Here is a 22,286-nt window from a genome sequence, read left to right on the forward strand (position 1 = left end):
CAGCCCCTGCTCCAGATGTGTGTGTGCGTGTGTGTAAAATGGCACCTGTCTGCGTGGCCCGAATCATTGTGTCGCTATGAGACTTGTTAGCTCTGTAATTAAGACTCTGTGGAGGTGACCTGCTCAGGAAAATCTGTCAGAGAAAGAAAGAGGGAGGGATAGAGAGAGGAGGGGGTGACAGAGAGGAAGAGAGAAAGAGAGAAAGAGTGAGGGAGAGAGAGAGAGAAAAAGAGAGGGAGAGATATAGAAAAAGAGGAAGAAAGCAAGATAGAGTGAGAGAGACAGAGAGAAAGAGAGAGGGAGAGAGGTGAGAGAGAGGAAGGGAGGGGGGGAAGAGAGAGAGGGAGAGAGGGGGAGAGAGGAGAGAGAGGAAGAAAGAAAGAGAGAGCAAGAAAGAGGGAGAGCGAGGGGGAGAGAGAGCAAGAGAGAGAGAGAAAGAGACAGAGAAGGAAAGAGAACGAGAAAGAGACAGAGAGAGGGAGAGAGAAAGAGAGAGAGAAAGAGACGTGGGGATAGTGTGTTGTTGTTTTACATATACTCTGTCTTTTCCCTGAACGACAACAACAAGAGATGCACATGTAAAAATGTTGAAAGAGAGAGAGAGAGAGTGAGGAATGCACATGTAAAGGTGTTGTATTGGTGCTATTTTTCACTTTTGCTTGTTTTTGTCAGAGTAAAACTTGTTCCTGTCTGTTCCTGTCATCCGGTTCAGCCTATGTTGGATAAAGGGCCAATGTGTTTGTTTGTTTCTATTTAGATCTCCATTATCTACTGAAAAAACAGGTGCTATTCTTCCTGGGGTCTACTTCTATAACAGGTTATCATCTTTGGCATTGAAACTTATGATGGCAAACAGACAAGTGCTAAAACAAGATCCAGACATCGCTAACTATTACAAACATAAAGTGGCGTAGAAAGACGGAAGCATGAGGTCATTTGTACGGACGATAGCTAACACCAATGTTTCTAAGCTGTGTCGGTTTTCACTAGAGCTACTGCACTTTGGCACCTGAATTCCCATTACGCTCTTATCCAAGTTTTTTTTTTTTTTTTTGGTGGAGTTTGGTTCATATTATTTATTTTACTTCAGCTTTACGAGGACACTGCAGATTGCGACTGGATGTGGATTTATCATTACGCAATTTGACTTTGAGACACTGTAAAGGGCCTGCTCTGTCCTTGGATACGTCGCAACCATAGACTGTACATAAAAATGGACATGTCCGCTGGCCGTCGCGTATCAAACAGGAAGTGATCACTGGTGCACTGACGGCTCCATCGACTTCAATTCATTTTACATTAGAAAACTGTTGCCCCTCTCTGTAACTGCTCAGTGAGCCTTGTCATTTGGATCTTAAAATGTTTGCATTAACCCGCTCTACATGATCCTGGTGCTTTTATTCCACTATTGTGTTTGTAAATCAAAATATGAACATTAATAAGAGACAAATCAGCTGTTTTCTATCCCTGAGGTGGCTCCTGCTAGCGTTAGCAACAGGTTTGATTGACAACATTGCTAAGGAAGGAGCTACAGATTGGCTCTTTGGGTGCTACGATAATCGCGGTCGGAATTCCTTATATGGAACTCAACTCCAGATTGGCCCCTTTAACTGCTAGCCTTAATGAGCTTCATTTGACTGGAGCCAAACGCTATGGGTGACGTCACACTCACTTAGTCCACTTCTTTATACAGTCTATGATTGCAACTCTGCTCGCTGCACCTGTATTCCCAGCACACTCCCATCCAAGTACCGACCAGGCCCGGCTTAGCCTCTGAGATCTGACGAGTTCAGGCATTAACAAGCAGGTATGGCTGCAACTTCAAACACATAGAGGAGCTTTTTTGAACTCTCAAGAAGGAGGCAAATAAAACAAAACTCGATATTTTGGATTACGACATAAGCCAAAAAAGTTTACTTAAAGATGTACTTGGTAACTTTTCGCTGCTCGTCTCCATGATCTTGAATTTATTGAATTTCACATGTATTGCTGTTGTGAGATGTAAAATAAAAATAAATACAAAAAAATATATGTTTAACGCTTGTGAAGAACAGCCAGAGATACTTGAACTCCTCCACTTGAGGCAAGGACTCTCCACCCACCTGCTCAATCTATGCTCCAACCCTCATCTATGGTCAAGAGCTTTGGGTAATGACCAAAAGGACAAGATGGCAGGTACAAGAGGTTGAAATGAGTTTCCTCCACAGGGTGTCTGGGCGCTCTCTTCGAGATAGGGTGAAGAGCGCAGTAACATGAGAGCTCGGAGTAGAGCCGCTGCTCCTCCACATTGAGAAGAGCCAGCTGAGGTGGCTCGGGCATCTGTTCCGGATGCCTCCTGGACACCCTGGGAAAGACCCAGGACTATGTCTCTTGGATGGCCTGGGAACACCTTGGGTCCCACTGGAGGAACTGGAGGAAGTGTCTGGGTTGAGGGAAGTCTGGGAGTCCCTGCTTAGATTGCTGCCCCGGCGACATGGCCCCAGATAAGCGGAAGAAAATGGATGGATATATTTAATGTCATTCTGTGCACATTCTAGACAAAGCTATACTATCTCCGTGGAGAAAAGCAGGTGGCAAACCACCAGAAAAGTTACATAGTACACCCTTTAAAAAATCAGAGTTTCATGAACTACTTACTAAACTTACAAAATTCAATATTGCAATAAAACGGCAACGATTTGGATTATGCTACATTTATCATGTTATTATGTCTATAACGTCATTGAACAAACACTTTCAGAAATCTTGTGAAATAACTAAAAATGTAGTCATACATATTATTAAAAAAAAAAAAAAACACACACACAGGCGCGCGCGCGCACACACACACACACACACACACTTACACTTCTATATAAGAAGAACAGATTCTATTCTTATTGTCTTGTCACCCCTTTCAAACCTGGACCTGCACTCCCTTTTCATTTAAGTCAAAACGTCTAATGTCTTTTATTGTATGTATTGTATCTAACATCACAATAAAATAAATAAATAATTAAAAATAAAATAAAAGTACTCACGTCATAACTGCTCTCCGAGTTAGTCATACCAACATTTATTTCAGTCAGTCCTTTGCTACCATGGCCACAGCGGAGATGTGTTGAGTTCTGAGACGTCACACAGAGCAAATATGACGGTGCCATCCCTCAGGAAATGACTGATTGCTAGATTACAGAAATGCACTGAACTGGGTGAAAAATGATACACTGGGAGCAAATCATATGAGATCTGCTATTCCCAGCCAAGTCTGAGTAAACAAGTCACGGCCATCCAAAACATTGAATTGGTGCGAATAAAGCACTGGGCAAAAACTATAAGTGCTGCAGATTACAACATATTTTTTGTTTTGCATTTTTGGTCAGGGTTTACTTTCAGATTTGTCATGAAATATCTGAAACGTAAACACACAAATGCTGAATATGATCATTTCTGTGACTGACTAGACTCATTCACTTTCTGTATTACAACTAAAACCTGCAATTTAACTATAATTAGAATTTTTACTTGACCTTCATCTGTATTAAATATTATTGGCCTATAGAATGTTGTGATGTCATCTGAAACCCAGCAATACTAGACCATCTCTTTTGCATCTTCAGGTGTAACCGTGTATATGGAGCATTGGCAGCAGAAACATTAGCAGTTTAGTAGCAGTAGTAGTGCAAATAAAATGATAAGTAAACACCAGGGGCTATTAGGAAAACTGAAATGCATGTTATGTTTTCATCCATCCATCCATCCATCCATTTTCTTCCGCTTATCCGGGGCCGGGTCGCGGGGGCAGCAGTCTAAGCAGGGACTCCCAGACTTCCCTCACCCCGGACACGTCCTCCAGCTCCTCCGGTGGGACCCCAAGGCGTTCCCAGGCCAGCCGAGAGACATAGTCCCTCCAGCGTGTCCTGGGTCTTCCCCGGGGCCTCCTCCCGGTGGGACATGCCCAGAACACCTCCCTAGGGAGGCGTCCAGGAGGCATCCTGAGCAGATGCCCGAGCCACCTCAGCTGGTTCCTCTCAACGTGTAGGAGCAGCGGCTCTACTCCGAGCTCCTCCCGTGTGACCGAGCTCCTCACCCTATCCCTAAGGGTGCGCCCGGCCACTCTGCGGAGGAAGCCCATTTCAGCCGCTTGTATCCGCGATCTTGTCCTTTCGGTCATTACCCAAAGCTCATGACCATAGGTGAGGGTAGGAACGTAGATTGACCGGTAAATCGAGAGCTTCGCCTTCCGGCTCAGCTCCTTCTTTACCACAACGGACCGATACAGCGACCGCATCACTGCAGACGCTGCACCGATCCGCCTGTCAATCTCACGCTCCATCCTTCCCTCACTCGTGAACAAGACCCCGAGATACTTGAACTCCTCCACTTGGGGCAGAGACTCACCACCCACCCGGAGAGAGCAAACCACCTTTTTCCGGTCGAGAACCATGGCCTCGGATTTGGAGGAGCTGATTCTCATCCCAGCCGCTTCACACTCGGCTGCAAACCGCCCCAGTGCCTGCTGCAGGTCCTGGCCTGAAGAAGCCATCAGGACAACATCATCTGCAAACAGCAGAGATGAAATCCTGTGGTTCCCAAACCAGGCCCCCTCCGGCCCCTGGCTGCGCCTAGAAATTCTGTCCATAAATATAATGAACAGAACCGGTGACAAAGGGCAGCCCTGGCGGAGTCCAACATGCACTGGGAACAGGTCTGACTTACTGCCGGCAATGCGAACACAGCTCCTGCTCCGGTCATACAGGGACCGGACAGCCCTTAGCAAAGAGCCCCGGACCCCATACTCCCAGAGCACCCCCCAAAGGACACCACGAGGGACACGGTCGAATGCCTTCTCCAGATCCACAAAACACATGTGGACTGGTTGGGCATACTCCCATGAGCCCTCGAGGACCCGATGGAGAGTATAGAGCTGGTCCAGTGTTCCACGACCAGGACGAAAACCACACTGCTCCTCCTGAATCCGAGGTTCGACTATCGGTCGGATTCTCCTCTCCAGTACCCTGGAATAGACCTTACCGGGAAGGCTGAGGAGTGTGATTCCCCTGTGATTGGAACACACCCTCCTGTCCCCCTTCTTATACAGAGGGACCACCACCCCGGTCTGCCATTCCACAGGTACTGTCCCCGACCGCCACGCGATGTTGCAGAGACGTGTCAGCCAAGACAGTCCCACAACATCCAGAGACTTGAGGTACTCAGGACGGATCTCATCCACCCCCGGAGCCTTGCCACCGAGGAGCTTGCCAACCACCTCAGTGACTTCAGCCAGGGTGATGGACGAGTCCGCCTCTGGGTCCCCAGTTTCTGCTTCCTCCTCGGAAGACGTGACAGTGGGATTGAGGAGATCCTCAAAGTATTCCTTCCACCGCCCGACAACATCCCCAGTCGAGGTCAGCAGCTCTCCACCCGCACTGTAAACAGTGTTGGTGAAGCACTGCTTTCCCCTCCTGAGGCGTCGGACGGTTTGCCAGAATCTCTTTGAGGCCGTCCGATAGTCCTCCTCCATGGCCTCCCCGAACTCCTCCCAACCCCGAGTTTTTGCCTCTGTGACCGCCCGAGCCGCGGCACGCTTGGCCTGCCGGTACTCATCAGCTGCCTCAGGAGTCCCACGAGCCAACAAGGCTCGATAGGACTCCTTCTTCAGCTTGACGGCATCCCTTACTTCCGGTGTCCACCACCGGGTTCGGGGATTGCCGCCGCGACAAGCACCACAGACCTTACGACCACAGCTACGAGCAGCCGCATCAACAATAGAGGTGGAGAACATGGCCCACTCGGAGTCCATGTCTCCAACCTCCCCCGGGATCAGGGAGAAGCTCTCCCGGAGGTGGGAGTTGAAGACTCCCCTGACGGAGGGCTCCGCCAGACGTTCCCAGCAGACCCTCACAATACGCTTGGGCCTGCCAGGTCTGTCCGGCTTCCTCCTCCGCCAGCGGATCCAACTCACCACCAGGTGGTGATCAGTTGACAGCTCAGCCCCTCTCTTCACCCGAGTGTCCAAGACACGCGGTCGGAGGTCAGATGACACGACAACAAAGTCGATCATCGACCTCCGACCTAGAGTGTCCTGGTGCCACGTGCACCGATGGACACCCTTGTGCTCGAACATGGTGTTTGTTATGGACAAGCTGTGGCTAGCACAGAAGTCCAATAACAAAACACCGCTCGGGTTCAGATCGGGGAGGCCGTTCCTCCCAATCACGCCCCTCCAAGTGTCACTGTCGTTACCCACATGGGCGTTGAAGTCCCCCAGGAGAACAACGGAGTCCCCGGTTGGTGCACTGTCTAGTACCCCTCCCAGGGACTCCAAGAAGGCCGGGTACTCTGCACTGCTGTTTGGCCCGTAGGCCGACACAACAGTGAGAGACCTGTCCCCGACCCGAAGGCGCAGGGACGCGACCCTCTCGTTCACCGGAGTGAACCCCAACACGCAGCGGCTGAGCTGTGGGGCAATGAGCAAGCCCACACCAGCTCGCCGCCGCTCCCCGCGGGCAACGCCAGAGAAATGGAGAGTCCAACCCCTCTCAAGAAGATGGGTTCCAGAGCCCAAGCTGTGCGTGGAGGTGAGGCCGACTATATCTAGCCGGTAACGCTCAACCTCCCGCACAAGCTCAGGCTCCTTCCCCCCCAGCGAGGTGACATTCCATGTCCCCAGAGCTAGTCTCCATGTCCGGAGATCCGGTCGTCGAGGTCCCCGCCTTCGACTGCTACCCGGATCTCTCCGCACCCGCCCGTTATGTTTTCATTTCATACTCAAATATAGTGTGAGTAATAGCCAAAATAATAATGTCTTCAAGAGGTTTATGAAATATTCTTCAGTCACACAGTTGGGGGGGGGGCTATCTAGATGAAAATACTTAACATTCCAAACATGAAACTCCTAAAAGTTTGCCATTTCGGAGGTTTCATGTATTTTCTAAAAAGATATAATGAGCCAACTGTACAACAACACAATTACACTGCATGCTACAATGCACATTCTTCAAACTCCTTTCCAAGTTCTGCTAGTTGAGGTAAGGTCAACATATTTGGACGCTGACTCAGAGTTTTTTGTCAAAACTTTGCATTGGACTCGATGTTATTCTTTAGTACAAAGGTTAGCAGCAGAAAGGCAGACTAGAGTTTACTGTAAGAGGGCAGGGGGAGTAAAGTGCTCCTATGACATACAAATGATATGTTTTCAGCTGAAAGTTGTCAGATTTACAATAAAAATATAGAAAAGGCTTATGTGAAGGTGTCTCAAGATATCACAGAACAATTCAATCTGGCATTTGATAGAGACCAGAAAGTTTGTCAAGGTTAATTATTACAGTCAGAACAAAGTGTTAAATGAAAAATGTAGTGATGTAAACCCCCCACTGACAAAGCAGGGGTTGACTATGCCATAAAAATAGCATGAAGTGCTAACACTTATTGTTTGTTGGAACTATGAACTGAAGTGAAAACATTCTCCTGGAAACAATCCTGCTTTATTCTTACTTTATATCTGCCACTTGGCTTTATCACTAAAATGTCTATGAATTAGAAATCACTCATCAAAATGTGCCTGTCAGAAACAAGCAGAAGTGAAGGGAATAAGGGATTATTTGGATATATTTCAAGGCCATTTAATTATATTTCTGACACACGATGATTTTACATTTTATTGGACTGCACTGTTTGCCCTAGATAACCCTGACTACACGCCACTGGAGTGATCTTATAACCACAAGGTTCACTCCAGCTCCTGTTGTTGTGTCCTTGGGTTTGACACTTCACTGACCTTGCTTATTTATGAATATTTGTCTAAAAGCCACATCTCAATCAGTTAGCACCAGGACAGCTGTCAATATTGTAGTAAATTACCACCACCAAGCATTTTGAGCACTTTAAATCAAATGCACTGTTTTATAATAATTAATATTATTTTAAAGGTGCATGACTGAACTTTTCCCATAGAAGGTACACCACTTATTTGCCTTCATAAATATATTATTACTTTGCCTACAATGTTCCACAGTAAAGCGTTAAAATCATTTGTCTCCATGGAAACAACAGACGTGCTGATAGAACAAAATGTGGCAACAGTCACTTACCACCACTGAGTATGAAATGAATTATTAAGTTATTATTAAGTTACAGGTCATATCTATGGAGAGTCACATATTTTAGTGCAATAAAAACACTTACAAACTGAAAAACTGCAAGATGAGTATGACATACTGTGGAACCCTTCAGACAAGCGATAACATCTCCATGGAAACAAGCAGGTGGCAGACCCTCCATCAGAAAAGCTACATGTCGTTGCTTTAGTTTGGAGTCCTGCTTCTCTCTCGCAGGTGGAGTGGGAGTGATCCATGCTTGCTGAGGCAGAGCTGCTGTTGCTGTACTGTTCCTGTCTATGAACACCGTGGAAGCTTTAACAAACAAAGAGGGGACCGGAGCGTGACAGATGTGAGAGGGAGCATCACTACACCCACACACATACACACATACACGCACACGCACACACACACAAGCTGCCTGTCAAGACTCCGCCACAACTCTGCACAAATCTACTCGAGTTCTTTCTGCACAGATGAGAGGTGATCCGTGCCAGGAGAGATGAGGTGATTATAGATACTATTTGGGCTGATGGAGCTGTAGGTAGAATTAGCCCACCCAATGACTGCCTCAAATCACACAGGCATTAAGATGTGAAGGACCGCTCTAATGAACTGTAAAGGACTGACGTTCCAGTAGTTTTACAGTTTGAATCCAATAGTATAAGTTACGGCAATATGAATAATGGGAGACACTAGAATGGAAGGCTTTTAAATGTTCGTATTAACCCACTGTACACGATCCGTAAATGAAGATATGAACATTAATAACAGACCAATGAGGCGCCTTTTTTCCCTGAGGTCTCTCCCTCTAGCCTTAGCAACAAGTTTGATTGACAGCGTTGCTAAGCGCCCCCTCCCGAGTAAACCAGTAGTGCAGGTCGGACGGGTCGTTACCTTACAGCCTCGCTCCAGGTTGTGTTTTTGGTTGCTATGATACTCGCGATCGGAATTCCTAATATGGAACTAGTCTCCAAATTTGTCCGTATAACAAGCTTCATTTTTCTCACTCCCTTGGTCCACTTCTTTATACAGTCTATGGTTACTGCCCTGAAACATTAATTTGTTATTTTTACAGCACTGATGGCTCCTTTTAAGAATGCAATCAGTGAAATCAAGGTATTTTTTAAGTAAGATAAACACCCATAATTTAATTAATGCTCGATGGATGAGTGCCAGGCGAAGACATAACATCTCCATGGAAACAAGCAAGTCATGGAGTTGAAAGTTAAGATATTTGATGAAACGTTTTAGGCTCCTTACAAAACAATTCACTTTACAGCAAACAGCGCATTTTAAACTCAACAAGTGCCCCATTTGAACAGCGCTATCTGGCATTTGTGGGTTTTATAATGTCACACTTTGAGAGGTACTTGTGTATGGGAAGTGACAAGGCCGGCTGATTTATCTGACCGACACTGGCTCATGTTAAGTATCACATTATGGCGATGACAGCTGCATTGGAGCTTATGGGCAGTACCGGCGCACAGCTTTATGCGTGTGTACGGTAAGACTGCAAACTGGGCGTTCGACTCCGCGTGTGTGCATCTGAATTGGGTCTGTCAATCAAAAGCGAGTGGGGAGGAGTGGGAGAGACGACAGGTGCGGCCGAGCAAGCGGAGGAGAGAGAGTGTGAAAGAGATGGATGGAAGGAGAGATGAAAAGGGCAAAGGAGAGGAGTGGGAGGAGGGTAGAAGTAAAGTTTAGGCAGCTGGTGAAAAAACGTGTTCTGTCTCTAAATGCTAATGATAAAGTGGGAGACAGGATTAAAATTTTGAGAAAACTAGACTAGAAAAAAGCAGTCAGGGCTTGAGCTTGCGTTGTTGCCAGAAAGTGCTTTTCGCAGAAACAAAACATGATTCAACCTCCCACCAAAGCCACAGCCATAATCAAAAGTACAGAGGTGAAATATAAAATGTGCTAATTCTCATGCAGCGTCAGGAGCTATGTGTTTGTGCATAAATCTTGAATTGTGGAGGTGGTTACTATTTTACACAGTGTACAAATCAAACCCATTTAACACAGCAAGTTGAAATGAAATAAACAAAAATCTATTAGTGATCATAATGTTAGAGGTTATAAATAACTTTATAATCTGGTCAATATGCAACCGGTACAGTGCATTGTTAAAGATCTATCAGAAAAAAGCACTACTACTACTATTACTACTACTACTACAACTCCACAAAAGCCACACCTCTAGTAATTACAATAGGACCCTTGCTTAAAACTGGGGTGCACGATTTTCACTCCCTGGAAGGAGGAAGTAGATTTGAACCATAAAAGTTTGAACTAATAACTTCTATGACTCATTACAGATGGAAACTAATTAAATCATTTCATTCTGCTGTTTATTTATTGCAGCTCATGATTTTTATATATTCTAGAGTAGATAGAATAGTTTTTGTGGTTTAAATCTGCTCTTGGGTTATTGTGTCAGTGGCATAACTTAATTTCAATATTATCCTTTATCATCTATATTTACTTCAATGATATATCAAACTTGAAAATTTGTTATAGTGACAGGCCTAGCTCTCATGATCCTTTTAGCACAGGGGTGTCCAAACGTTTGTCATTAAGGGCCACATATAAAAACACAGACAAAGCTGAGGGCTGATTGAGGGCCACAGACTGGTCGCCAATACTTCAAATCTGTGTGTATATTCATGCTTACATCCTCAATGGGACACATTAAATAATTGAGATGCGCAGTAAATTGATTTTCAGAAATGTACAATAAAAAGTACTGTTTAAGGTAATATGGGCCATTCACCTGAAAGTTTGAGGGCCAAGAAAAATTGGCCGCATTTGGACCCCGGGCCACAGTTTGGGCATGCCTTCTTTAGCACATTATCTGTATCAACATGCATTAATTTTTTTTTGGGGGGGGGGGGGGGGGGGGGGGTGCTTAGTTTAAGATTTTTATTTTTTTTTCAGATGGCGTAAGCAGGTCACAACTTGTCTAAACTTTAGGGGTCTCATTCATGCATTTTAATCATCAGCTCTATAACTCACTTTTTCAGCATTTTTCAACACTTTTTCATGCACAGAGCACGAATTTTTAAATTATCTTTCCATTTCAAGCTTTCATTAATACAAAAAAAAGAGAAAAAAATCCATCTCTCACATGCTAACCCTGTCTGCACACCTCCCTACACCATCATCCTTCCATCTTTTCTTCTTCTGTTTCTCGTCTGTTGTTTTGGCGAGAACCTCTCCTCTGCTCATCTCTCCTCAGACTTGGTCCCTGAAGGTCCCCAAGATGATGTCTATGAATTTTTCACTAAACTGCATTCTCGGGTTATCAATAATAAAATGCTATATTCTTATAAATATTCTAAAAATACAGCTGGACCCTTGCCTCTTTAGAGCAGCATTAAAGTTTCATGCACACCTCGCTAACTCGCTAAATCTTCCCACCTTGGCAGACATGATCATGGCTGTAACCCACTTAGTACTTTTGGAGTTGGGCCTTTTGAGAAAAACTAGTTGATAGAGAAATAATTTTTAGGCTGTGCTGTGCCAACACTACACTGCCAATTCAGTCTTGGCCCAGGTCATCTGAGGTATAATAATCCCTACAACGAAAGCATAGCCAGACTGGACTAGACTAGAATGGATAATTGACACTTTGCAGTGACATCACTCTGGGGGCGTTCCACATGTATCTCTAGGGTTACCATGGTGACGCAACGCACACGTTAACCAATTCCGATTTCAGTAAAGATTAAGAAGATTAAGAAAAATAATACAAAATGGATTTAAACACATTTTCAGGACAATATGATCAAAAGAAGCTTTCACGGTCCTGTTTAGCTGTTTGATTTTCAACAAAAAGTGACGTTTGGCTAATGCTAGCTAGCTTGTGACTGTAATTTTGAGTGAGAAACTTGTTTAACAGTCCAAAAATATATATTGTTATTGTGTACCTGTTAACCAGCTCTTTCTGGTCAGATTTTGCTAAAATAAAGCTCAGATTAAAGTCTAACAAGCCTCAGACAGAGCATGCCTACAGTTAGCATCAACAATGTCTTGAGGGTCCATGTCTCCGGGTCTTTACTCTACCAGTCACAATTTGGACACATCTTCTCATTCAATGTTTATTTTTGTGTTTGCTACTTCCTACATTTTATATACATACTGAAGACATTAAAAATGGTTTTCACTTTACAGGTGTGTCATGTCAGGGTTAAGGAGTTTCCAAAGTGTCCAAATCAGTCATCAAAATGAAGAAGGAGCTAAAGTTTTGAGTGATTTTGAGTTCATTTTTTGTTTACTACATTCCAGTATTCAGTAATAGCTTTGGTGCTTCCAGTGAGACCTCACAATATTCATGAAAATCAAGAAACAAAAATGAAAAAATGTGTCCAAACTTTTGACTGGTAATGTAAACAAACTTCTGCATTGGAACGTCACGCCGCTCTCAGGCTAGTAAGCAGAAAATGTGGTAAAAACAGCAACAACTTGAAAGACCAGCGACCATGCAAACGGCAACGCAGACAGAAATCCCAGCGGACATACACTTTTCATGGATGGTGGGCTCAAAGGTTCAAAAAGCTAAATCTTCCCATAGCCCTGTCCAACACGCACCCGTAGATTTTATATGGCTGTATTTGGGCCACGGCGGGAGGGAGTAGCTCACCGGGGGGAGATGTCACAGCCCTGTTGCATGAAGGCGCCGAGGGAGAACCAGAGGGAGTTGAAGATACCGAATTCGTTGGGGGGTTGGTCGGTCGGGCCCTGCTCCGCGGCCCCCTCCTCAGGCTCCTCAGCATGCCACTCGTATGGGCTGAAGCGGCTCACCTGAAGGAGGAATAAGAAGCTAAATCAGGCCAGTGAAGAAATACTTGTTTCTAGTACTGAAAGAAAAGGAAGAAGTATTTTAGATGTATTTGCAAGTTTTTTCTCAGTACTACAGCAAAACTACTCCTATCCATTATCCATTATTTCCCCTTATGACTGAAATATTTTGGGCATGTTTCCATCCAAACGTACTCAAATTGTGGCATGTTTTAAATCTTTGGAATGAACTGACAAATGATGATTGGAAACAGTCAATGTTGGTGTACAAATCATGTCAAGACTGAGTTATACAAGGAAACTATTACACAAATAATACAGTTTTACATTTAAATGCATTTATCATGTAGAGTTTGCTACTTTCAAGTTATATATAGTACAGTCGTCAAGAGTGGGGATTTAAAGATGACTTATAATGCTTTATTTTGGCCTTTTTTGGATTTCAAACATGCTTTGAGTAACATTGGCGTTTCAATCTGTTGTTTTAGAACTTGTACTCAAAGCAAGTAAGATTAACACGCATAAAAGAAGGAATATACCGTGTTGTAGCATGGTTATAAACTCAAAAAAGCCAGTTTTGAATGATATGTCCTGTTTTTTAACTCTTTTATCATGCAGAACCCTTGCAGCTGACCCGTTGCCTACTTCAAAGTATGCATATATCAAGACATAGAAAGTGCCTTATACCCTTAGCATGAATAACTTTACTTGACATTCTGAGCAGATCTTGACTCTCCCTCACTCACCAGGAACAGCACCACACTGACTCCGATGTAGGCGAACACTATGCACATCCAGATCTCGTAGGCCAGAGGGTCCAGGAACGAAAAGACTCCCGGTTTGGACTTCTGCGGCTTCTTTATCATTATGGAGATTCCCAGGGACATGAAGGGCTTGGAGAAGTCAATCACCTCCTCTCGAACCAACGTGATGGTCAACGGGGCAACGGCGATCTCCGCTTTCTGAAAAAAAACATGAGAAACGGGAGTCGAAAGGTTTAAAATCATGTGTGATCAACTGTGGCTTTAGACGCAGTATGAAGGAGAGAGATAATTGAACCATCAGGGGCTTGGATGGAGAAGGAGGATCAAAAGAAGTTTGAGTTTTAAACAATAAAGAAATGGGAATAAGGAGAAGGAGAGAATACAGAGAAGAGAGCTGCTTGAAAGAAACTGATGAGACAGAGGAAAGCCCAGTAGTAGAACAGAGGAGTTATTCATATGTGGCCATGAAAGTCACACTACAAGAATATAAAGCAGTCAGCAAGGCGCTAAAACTGATTCATTCACTATACTAGAAATACTACAGCTTTAACTGACCATAACATTACAGAGTTTAATGTCTATTTTATTTTTTTTTTTTACAATTACTTCAAAACTGCAGAACTGATTCTCTGAAGATGGCCCTGCCTATTCATAGTGGCATTTCACCATAGCAAGCAATTTTTAGTTTTAGCTCTTAGTTTTGGAAGATGACGTAGCATTTTGTGTGTGTCTTAAAGTCCAATTTATGTCTAAAGTATGTGGGCAGTGATAGGAGGTAGATGAAAACAGGCATTTTCTGAACAGTTACACCTTGCAAACAGGGCAGTACTCTAAAGAAATACTTAAACATGTATGAATCAGTAAAAATACAACTCGGGGTGTGCTATTGATGAAGGAATATCACCAAAAAACTATAATAAACTAATCCAACTTGATATAGGTTGCACCAGCGTTACACGATCCATATGCAGAGGATATTTAAGTACTGTTGCATATTAGATAAAGGAGCAATGTGTAACTTTTGAGGTGTCTATATGAAGATGTCATTGCTTTGCCTGGCATAACATTAAACTTTAATTTATAGTGAACTGTAACTTGGTCCAGTGGCTATACAATGGTCTGTCACTATAATGCAGTTCACCTTTCGTGGCCTCGCTGTTTCACAGATTTTTTTAGTGCAGTTTTGCATGCTTTTTTTTTACAGCGTATGGGCGTGCATTGTGTTCTGCATCCTGATTGGCTAAGGGACTGTAGACCATTGTCGATCAATCTCCTCTATGCCGTGTCTTCTGTACAGTACAGAATGCGTTCAGCCAAATTTACATAAACGTTTGATTGCAGTGTGACTCTGAAGTGCTGTGTTTGCACGTTTTCTCCCCGACAAAACCCACAATGTTGGTGAAACGTTCTGCACCGACAAAGGCACCTATGAAGGTTTGAACTTTGAGAGAGTTTAAACAAGAGAGAAATGTGTGAAAATGTTAATGCCTGTGTGAGAAAAGTGTATAAAGTGTGTGGTGAGGGGTTTTACAGCCATAAAACCCTTTAAGGACTGAGCACATTATAGACCAGTATAGCTCGCCTAGACTTTTATTCTTTTTTTAGCCATAAAAATCATGTTAAAGGAAGTATCAGAATGTACAGCATTTTTTCACACAACTACCTCTATTTTACATATCCATCTGTATTTTTTCTGTGACGCATCAAATAACCGACTGGGAAAATTCCCACGGCACCTGCGCTCTGATTGGTCATCTTCGAGGGTCAACGTAAGCACATTACTGTAATGACAGTAAAATATTTAAAGAGCACCATGCCTCTGCTTTGAGATGCCGTTTGAATTTACATGATAGCACAATTGGTTGCGAAGTTACGGTAATGGAAATTCCACAACTGCAAATCTTTCGATGGTGATAGCATCCGACGCTACAGTGTTAAAGCATATATAATAATTGTAAAAAAATATAGACTACTTCGCGGATTTCGCCTGTTGCAGGTTATTTTTTGAATGTGACCCCCGCGATAAACGAGGGACCACTGTACTGCAGAACATTCCAAGTAAAGCAGTAACATCTCCATGAAGACAAGCAGGTGGTGGACCCTCAACCAAGAAAGATACACAATGGTAAATGGCGCTTTTATGTCAAGGAACCACTCACACACACATTCGTACGAGGTGGGTTACGTGTTTTGCCCAAGGACACAACGACAGTAATTGTGGGTCAGTGGACAAACGCTCTACCATCTGAGCTCCTGTCCTTTTAATAGCAGTCATAATGTTACGGCCGACCGCTTGCTGTGTCGATGCACTCGTCTAAACAAACAACACTATCTGAACTGCGCAGCTTTGGCATATCATAAGTCTCTCACTTCAAAAAGCAGAGACAATGGAGTTACGTAAATAGAAAGGAAGCATAACGGACGCAAACCAAAAGGACAAAGTGTGGATGGACTGTTTGGTGCAGTCTTGTGAGAGGACTGTCAATGTTTGGAACAAATCAGACTCCATTAGTCACTGGTGCTGTTCTGCCATGTCACCTTCCACCACCCACATCCAGGCCTAATTAATTCTGTTCCACTTCCACTCTTGCACACGCTGACGACTGACATTGTCTCGGGCATGTTGATAAAGTTTGCAGTCCAGACAACCGCGTCGAGATTCGGGGGTCCTCACGCGAGCAGGCAGGAGATGTAATTAGATGGGGCTTTTGCAAATAACTGAAAAAGTGCATACGGAAAGATGAGATGTTTGGAGATGTTTTGAAGTCGAGGACATTACGAAGAGAAATGGGTTTTAATAAGATCTCTAGTGGCATGGAGAAAGGTGGGACTCGCAAGGCTTGTCACTGTGTTCTGAAAAACTGAGTACTGGAGGAAATTTATCCACAAGGGATCACGTGTACAATTTCTGTGACACACAAACAAAACTAAAAAACAGCACACAGTAAACTGCACTCCAATTTATATAAAACTCCTCCTTCCAGTTGTTTTTTTTTTTATTTTACTTTTACTTCTCCTGGAACAATAAGCAGTGTTCTCCCTGCAAACATATTCACTTACATAACTTTTTTTGGGAGCCACTTTTTGACATTCTCTTAAACTTAAGGCTTATCTCACATCTACTATCTGTTATTGGCCGCCATCCCTCTGTTGTAGTCCCTCATATCACCACTAGATGCTATCTACAATACTGCTGTCTGATAGTGTATCAGCTTTGGCCTGAGAAAACCAGAAAGCACCGGTGAGCCAGAACAAAGGAAGCAAAAAAAATCAAATAAACTTACAGATGGTAGCTTTAAATACCTTCTGTACACTTTATCAAGATTTATTTTAGGTTTTGGTGCACCTTTTAGGCTTATATGAGCAAAAAGTAGTACTCTTAGAACTTAAACAATAACTCAGAACTACCCAGAATGCAGATAGAAAACCGTAATTCAAAAAACACATTTATTTTTCAATACATTTTCTAAAACATACCTAAAACTAAGCTAATGTTGTCCTTTTAACCCTTTAGTCCCCTACTCACCCCATACACGAGCTCCCCCACCATGCCGTTCCAGATCTTCGTCTCGGGGTCTCTGGCTCCGTACTTTCCATCGGGGACTATGGAGATCTTGTACTTGATCCCGATGTGTTTGGCGATCTCCGAGGCTAAGTCCACACAGTAGCCTTCGAACTGTTCGTTCCCCTCGTACAGCTCCCAGTTCTTCTTCAGCATCACGTATGGCCCCTCCTGCACGGGAAGCACAGAGACACACACACAACTGTTTGGACAGCACAGGGCAGCGGTAATTGGCAAAAAAGTACAGAAAAACTAAAATTATTTATGAATCAAATGATATAAAAACGAATTTGGATCGTTGAGTTGATCTAGGTAGGTCTGTTTCAAATATATTTCCGTTAAAAGGAAAAATAATCCGTTGACTGTTACTGTAAATTTGAATTTGAAAAGCTCTGTAATCTTGATTTCTTTTTTTAGATTAACAATTTCACACTTTTCCTCTATTAGATGGATATTGCTGAAAAATAAAATGTTTGAAATGGATGCACGGATTTTGCAGAAATTAACAAAAGATAACAGACAGATAAATTGTTGCATAATTAATTAACCATAGTTAGCTTTTAAACACAATAGAAATTCATTTGCTCTTTTCTCAGGAACACCTCATCCACACTGAGTAAACAACAAACATGGCTGACATTTGAGGGGCTGTATTCTGTATTGTTTCTGATTTTAGTGCCTTGTTGTATGGCCTTTGAGCGACTCCGGTGGGACCTGCGCTCGCCTCAGAGCAGCCCTCACTCTGACAGAATGGAAAACACAACCGAGATAGATGACAAGTCTTCGCCAACAAAATAACAGTTGTTTTGTGTCATTAAAGTGGAATTAAACACACAATTCAAGTGCTATGTGACCTCACGAATATGCTATGTGACCTCTTCCCCACGTCACTCTCCCCTTTAGTCCCTCCACCCCTCCTCAATCTTGCCACTATTTTAGTCCACGAGACCCCGCCTCTCCTCCCCCGTCATTCTCCCTCTTAGTCCCACTCCCCCTCCCCAATCTCTCTTAGTCCACCAGATCCCGCCTCTCCTGCCCTGTCACTCTCTCCTTTAGTCCTACCTCCACTCCTCAATTTTGCCATTAACTTAGTCCACCTGCCTCTTCTCCCCTGTCACTCTCTCCTTCTGTCCCACCGCCCCTCCCCAATCTCGTTACTCTCTTAGTCCACCAGACCCGCCTCTCCTCCCCCCTCACCCTCCCCTTTAGTCCTCCAGGCACTCTTCAGTTTACCAGCTCTATATGAAATGTGTTTGTGGGCAGCGTTCAGGTGTTTAGTTCCACTTTAATGAAGACAAAGCTGATGGGGTGTAATTAGATGGTATTCTGAAATGACAGGGAAGCATGTGAGTACTTTCCACATGTGTAGTGGGGCAGATGATGCAGATGTGTGAGTGACAGTGCATCCATCACCACAGCAGAGAGGTGGCAGTGTGCCCGCGGCGCCTCTCCCTCTGTAATCCCACTAAAATGAGTCCATTAAAACGCTATCAAAGCATTTTTAATCAAAGACCGATCAGGACTAATTAATCAAACCAGGCTTTCGGAACATCCCCATTGACTCAGAAAAGGAAACAGCGAAATTATCAATGCTAACGTACACTGAATGAATAAGAAATTGTAATGCAAATAATGCATGTTCTACACAATTAGACAAGGGTTTTGATGGACAGCTAATAAGATTATATGCAATATGTATAAAGGCTTATTCTCATTATTATGAAGTCAGACTGCAGGATGAATGCATTTGCCATAAAAGCATTTGAAAATAAATAGTACATTTCTTTACATGAACCAAAAAAGAAGAATATGCACCAAAGAAACACATTTTAAGACAAATACCAGTTTTGTGAGTTTTAATAGGCTGATGAAATACTGTGCTCATTGCAGACTTTTGTAAATGGTTGGGCCAAACAAGTGGAGTTCTCATTTGTTATAAAAAAAAATAAATAAATATAAAGACATGGCTCAATGACATGTTAGCATCTTTTGAGTACTTCATTTCAGAGTGGAAGCCATATTACACAGATTCATTGTACTTTATTTCATTTTTATGACCAACAAAATATATGACAATATTATATTTGTAGTTTTACACTGTAAACAAGTAAAACATTAGCAGCTACACCTGACTACACAGTGCCATTTATCAAAGAAAGCCTGCATTTCGAGTGCATACTTTGTTACATAGACCAGTCAATGATTTTCAGTAAAATCATGCATTTGGATTGGATTAATACTGTCAAAAAACAAAACAAAACAAAACAAAAAAACATTTGAAGAGCTCATTTTCAAAAACAGATAAGTGCCATTTGAAAAAGTCATTGGAGGCTTGTCGTTTACTCTTAGTATCGTCATATTTTCAAAAACCAAACGTATTTTACTCCTATCTAGGCCTGACATGATAAAAACTGTAATAATACGAAAGTCAATATTTATCGTGGGTACTTTTTCTTTGTACTAGTTGGGAACTTTTACTTGTTTTTTTTTCTGTTCTACAATTAGATTTGAGCTGTAGAAGTAATTAATTAATAACGTGTATGACTCATTACAGATATAAACTCTCTACTTAAGTGCTTCATTGTGCTGTTTATTCATTGCAGCTCATGTTTTTAACCATATTATGCATTTGGAATAGTTTTTGGGATAATTCTACTTTAGGGTTGTTGTTTCAGTGGTATCAATTTGTTTCAATATTATCGTCTATATTTTCTTCAGCAGTATATTTGTTTTCGTGACAGGCCTAGTGCTATCAAACATATTATTCGATTCCTTCTTGATAACATCCATGCATTACTGTCTAAAACATGGTAAACTTTTGGCAATTTTTCAAAACGGAGCTATGTGGTTTTGCTATAGAACTCTTAATTTATAGATGCATACATTTTGGCTTTAGCGCAAACACACTATTCAACCAATAAACAAAACACTACTAGTGAAAGATTGGTCTACAGGAAAGTTCCCAAGTTACTAACATTAACGCTATTTGATCTGCAGTGCATGACTAGCCACGCTACTTCCACTGGCTTACAAACAGCATAGCAAGCTGACAAATATAAACAGCCCCATTTGTTTGTGAACTCCTAATCAAGCATCGGAAGAGCATTTGCCAAAAATAACACATTCACACCCACGACAAGCCATACAAATGAGCCTAGCCATCGCACTTCTATCGACAAACCATCGGCGCCCAGTACAAGAACAGCAAAGAAAGGACTTTTGTGTACACTGTCAAGGAACACAAAGCCGCCACTGCTAAAATGTCATTATGAAAGACATTAGCAGGCCTCGGGCTCTCTCTCAACTGAGTCAGCATGAATCATAATGGTAATGAACAGCTAAAGCACTTTTCAATTCACCGCAATAGATCAACAGCCATGAGGCCAGCGTCACACAGACACACACCCCAATATGAGCGTTTGGGATGAGAAACCTAATCAGGGGAATACCGGGGGTTGGAGTAATTCAATAATTGACATAAATGCAGTGTAACAAATGGGCACCATGTACAAATGGGCACGAAATACTTCACAAGTCAATAAATGAACAGTAGAGTAAAACGTTGGAACCTAACACATGACATTTTAGACTGAATGTAAAAAAAATGGCTGTCGATGCAATAGACAAAATGAGCAAAATAATAATAAAAAGCTCAAGAAAGAGTACCTTAAAACATATTACTCTCATAGAAGTACAAAGTGGTCCCAGACGGGGGGGTGGGAGTCCTGACTTGGCTGGGCTAAGCGCCTTAGACCTCATCCTGTGTCTCTACCCAGCCTCCATATCTGTTCATATCATTAATAAACATCTTTATCATATACCATGGTCCTTGCTAGTGAAATGTTAGTGGAAGGACAAAACAAATAAACACTGCGCCAACTATCTGCCACCTACTGGACGACTGAGGGATTGCACAGACATCACCTCCAAAAATCAAATCAACTTACAGCAAATTTACAGCAGCCTAAATATCCCTCTCAACTGATTACATTTGTTTCATATATATAGTAGCAAAATATCTGCTGCTGCCTACATTTGTTTGTGAGTCGGGCAGAGGTGAGGGCAGCTATGTGTTTAAACCAGTGCAAGGACCCTTTATAAGTAAATGTAAGCCCACTGTCGCCAACTGGAACACATTAAAATCCACCAGAAACTTGTCTAGAATCAATACAACCCAAAAGAAACAACAGCTGAGCCAGGATACATTGGCTGCCGGTGGCCCCCAGAACTACACGCTTTGACAAAACTATACAAAGATGAGTGCGCCGTCAGCATTTGAGAGGCACATGATACAAGTTAATGGCTGTGGTTGGACCGTCCCAAGTTTTATGGTCCGACTTCAGGACCTTCTGGATTCAAACAGAACGCAGAAGGAACTGGCTGGTCAAACAAACATATACATACTGAATAATAAGTTGATATAGTAATCATCATGACAGCCCAACAAACAGATACTAGCCTTAATGCTTTTGTCACTCTTAGACTTACTCACAGTGGGAAGAGTAACCGCACATTTTACCGTTAAATATATTTATTACATTAGTAGGAGTAGAACAGATAAACAGATGAAAGAAGATCCCTATATATTTTTTCTATTAAACACTAAGTTTCACTAAGTATCAGAGTTGCAGCCTCGTTTCTAGACTTACTTACATAAGCGTGTGACTCTTTAGCTTGGCTCTTTTAAATGTTATTACTTCGACAGTTGTACAACATGTGCTGTCTGAATCAACAAAGTATTGCGGTTCCACTGAAATACACTCGAAATACTTTTGTCAGACCCCCCCCCCAGTCTCTCTCTCTCGCTCTCTCAGATATTCTCGTTCTAATACATATAATTAGCGTACACCACCTGCTCAAGGAGGCATCCAACTTCCTGTGATAAAAGGCACTCTGAGTATTTACACACTTATGAGATGGATGGGGATCGGCGGGCTCGTCTCAACATTCATCTTTGTTAAACATCACCTTATAAACCCTGTCATTTCTCACCAGCAGCTAGCGACTTCAAACGAACTGCACCGCTCACCTGCCTCCTCCATCAAATTACCCACGGGCCTATGAAGTGAGCAGGTCAGATGT

The 22,286-nt window shown here is 42.9% G+C and overlaps 1 protein-coding gene across 2 annotated transcripts in view; it reads right to left on the reverse strand.

Moving 5' to 3' along the window:
• gria4a (glutamate receptor, ionotropic, AMPA 4a) overlaps positions 1-22,286 on the reverse strand; it is a 178,229-nt gene that overhangs the window by 39,439 nt on the left and 116,504 nt on the right. For both annotated transcript variants that reach the window (XM_033977145.2, XM_033977144.2), the window contains exons 11-13: positions 17,169-17,375; positions 13,625-13,840; positions 12,721-12,881 (exon numbers count right to left, since the gene is read on the reverse strand). In XM_033977145.2, coding sequence (XP_033833036.1) covers positions 12,721-12,881; positions 13,625-13,840; positions 17,169-17,375 — 584 coding nt within the window. The remainder of the gene's footprint in view (positions 1-12,720; positions 12,882-13,624; positions 13,841-17,168; positions 17,376-22,286) is intronic.

The sequence above is a fragment of the Periophthalmus magnuspinnatus genome, chromosome 13, assembly GCF_009829125.3.
Source record: "Periophthalmus magnuspinnatus isolate fPerMag1 chromosome 13, fPerMag1.2.pri, whole genome shotgun sequence".
Lineage (NCBI taxonomy): Eukaryota > Metazoa > Chordata > Actinopteri > Gobiiformes > Gobiidae > Periophthalmus > Periophthalmus magnuspinnatus.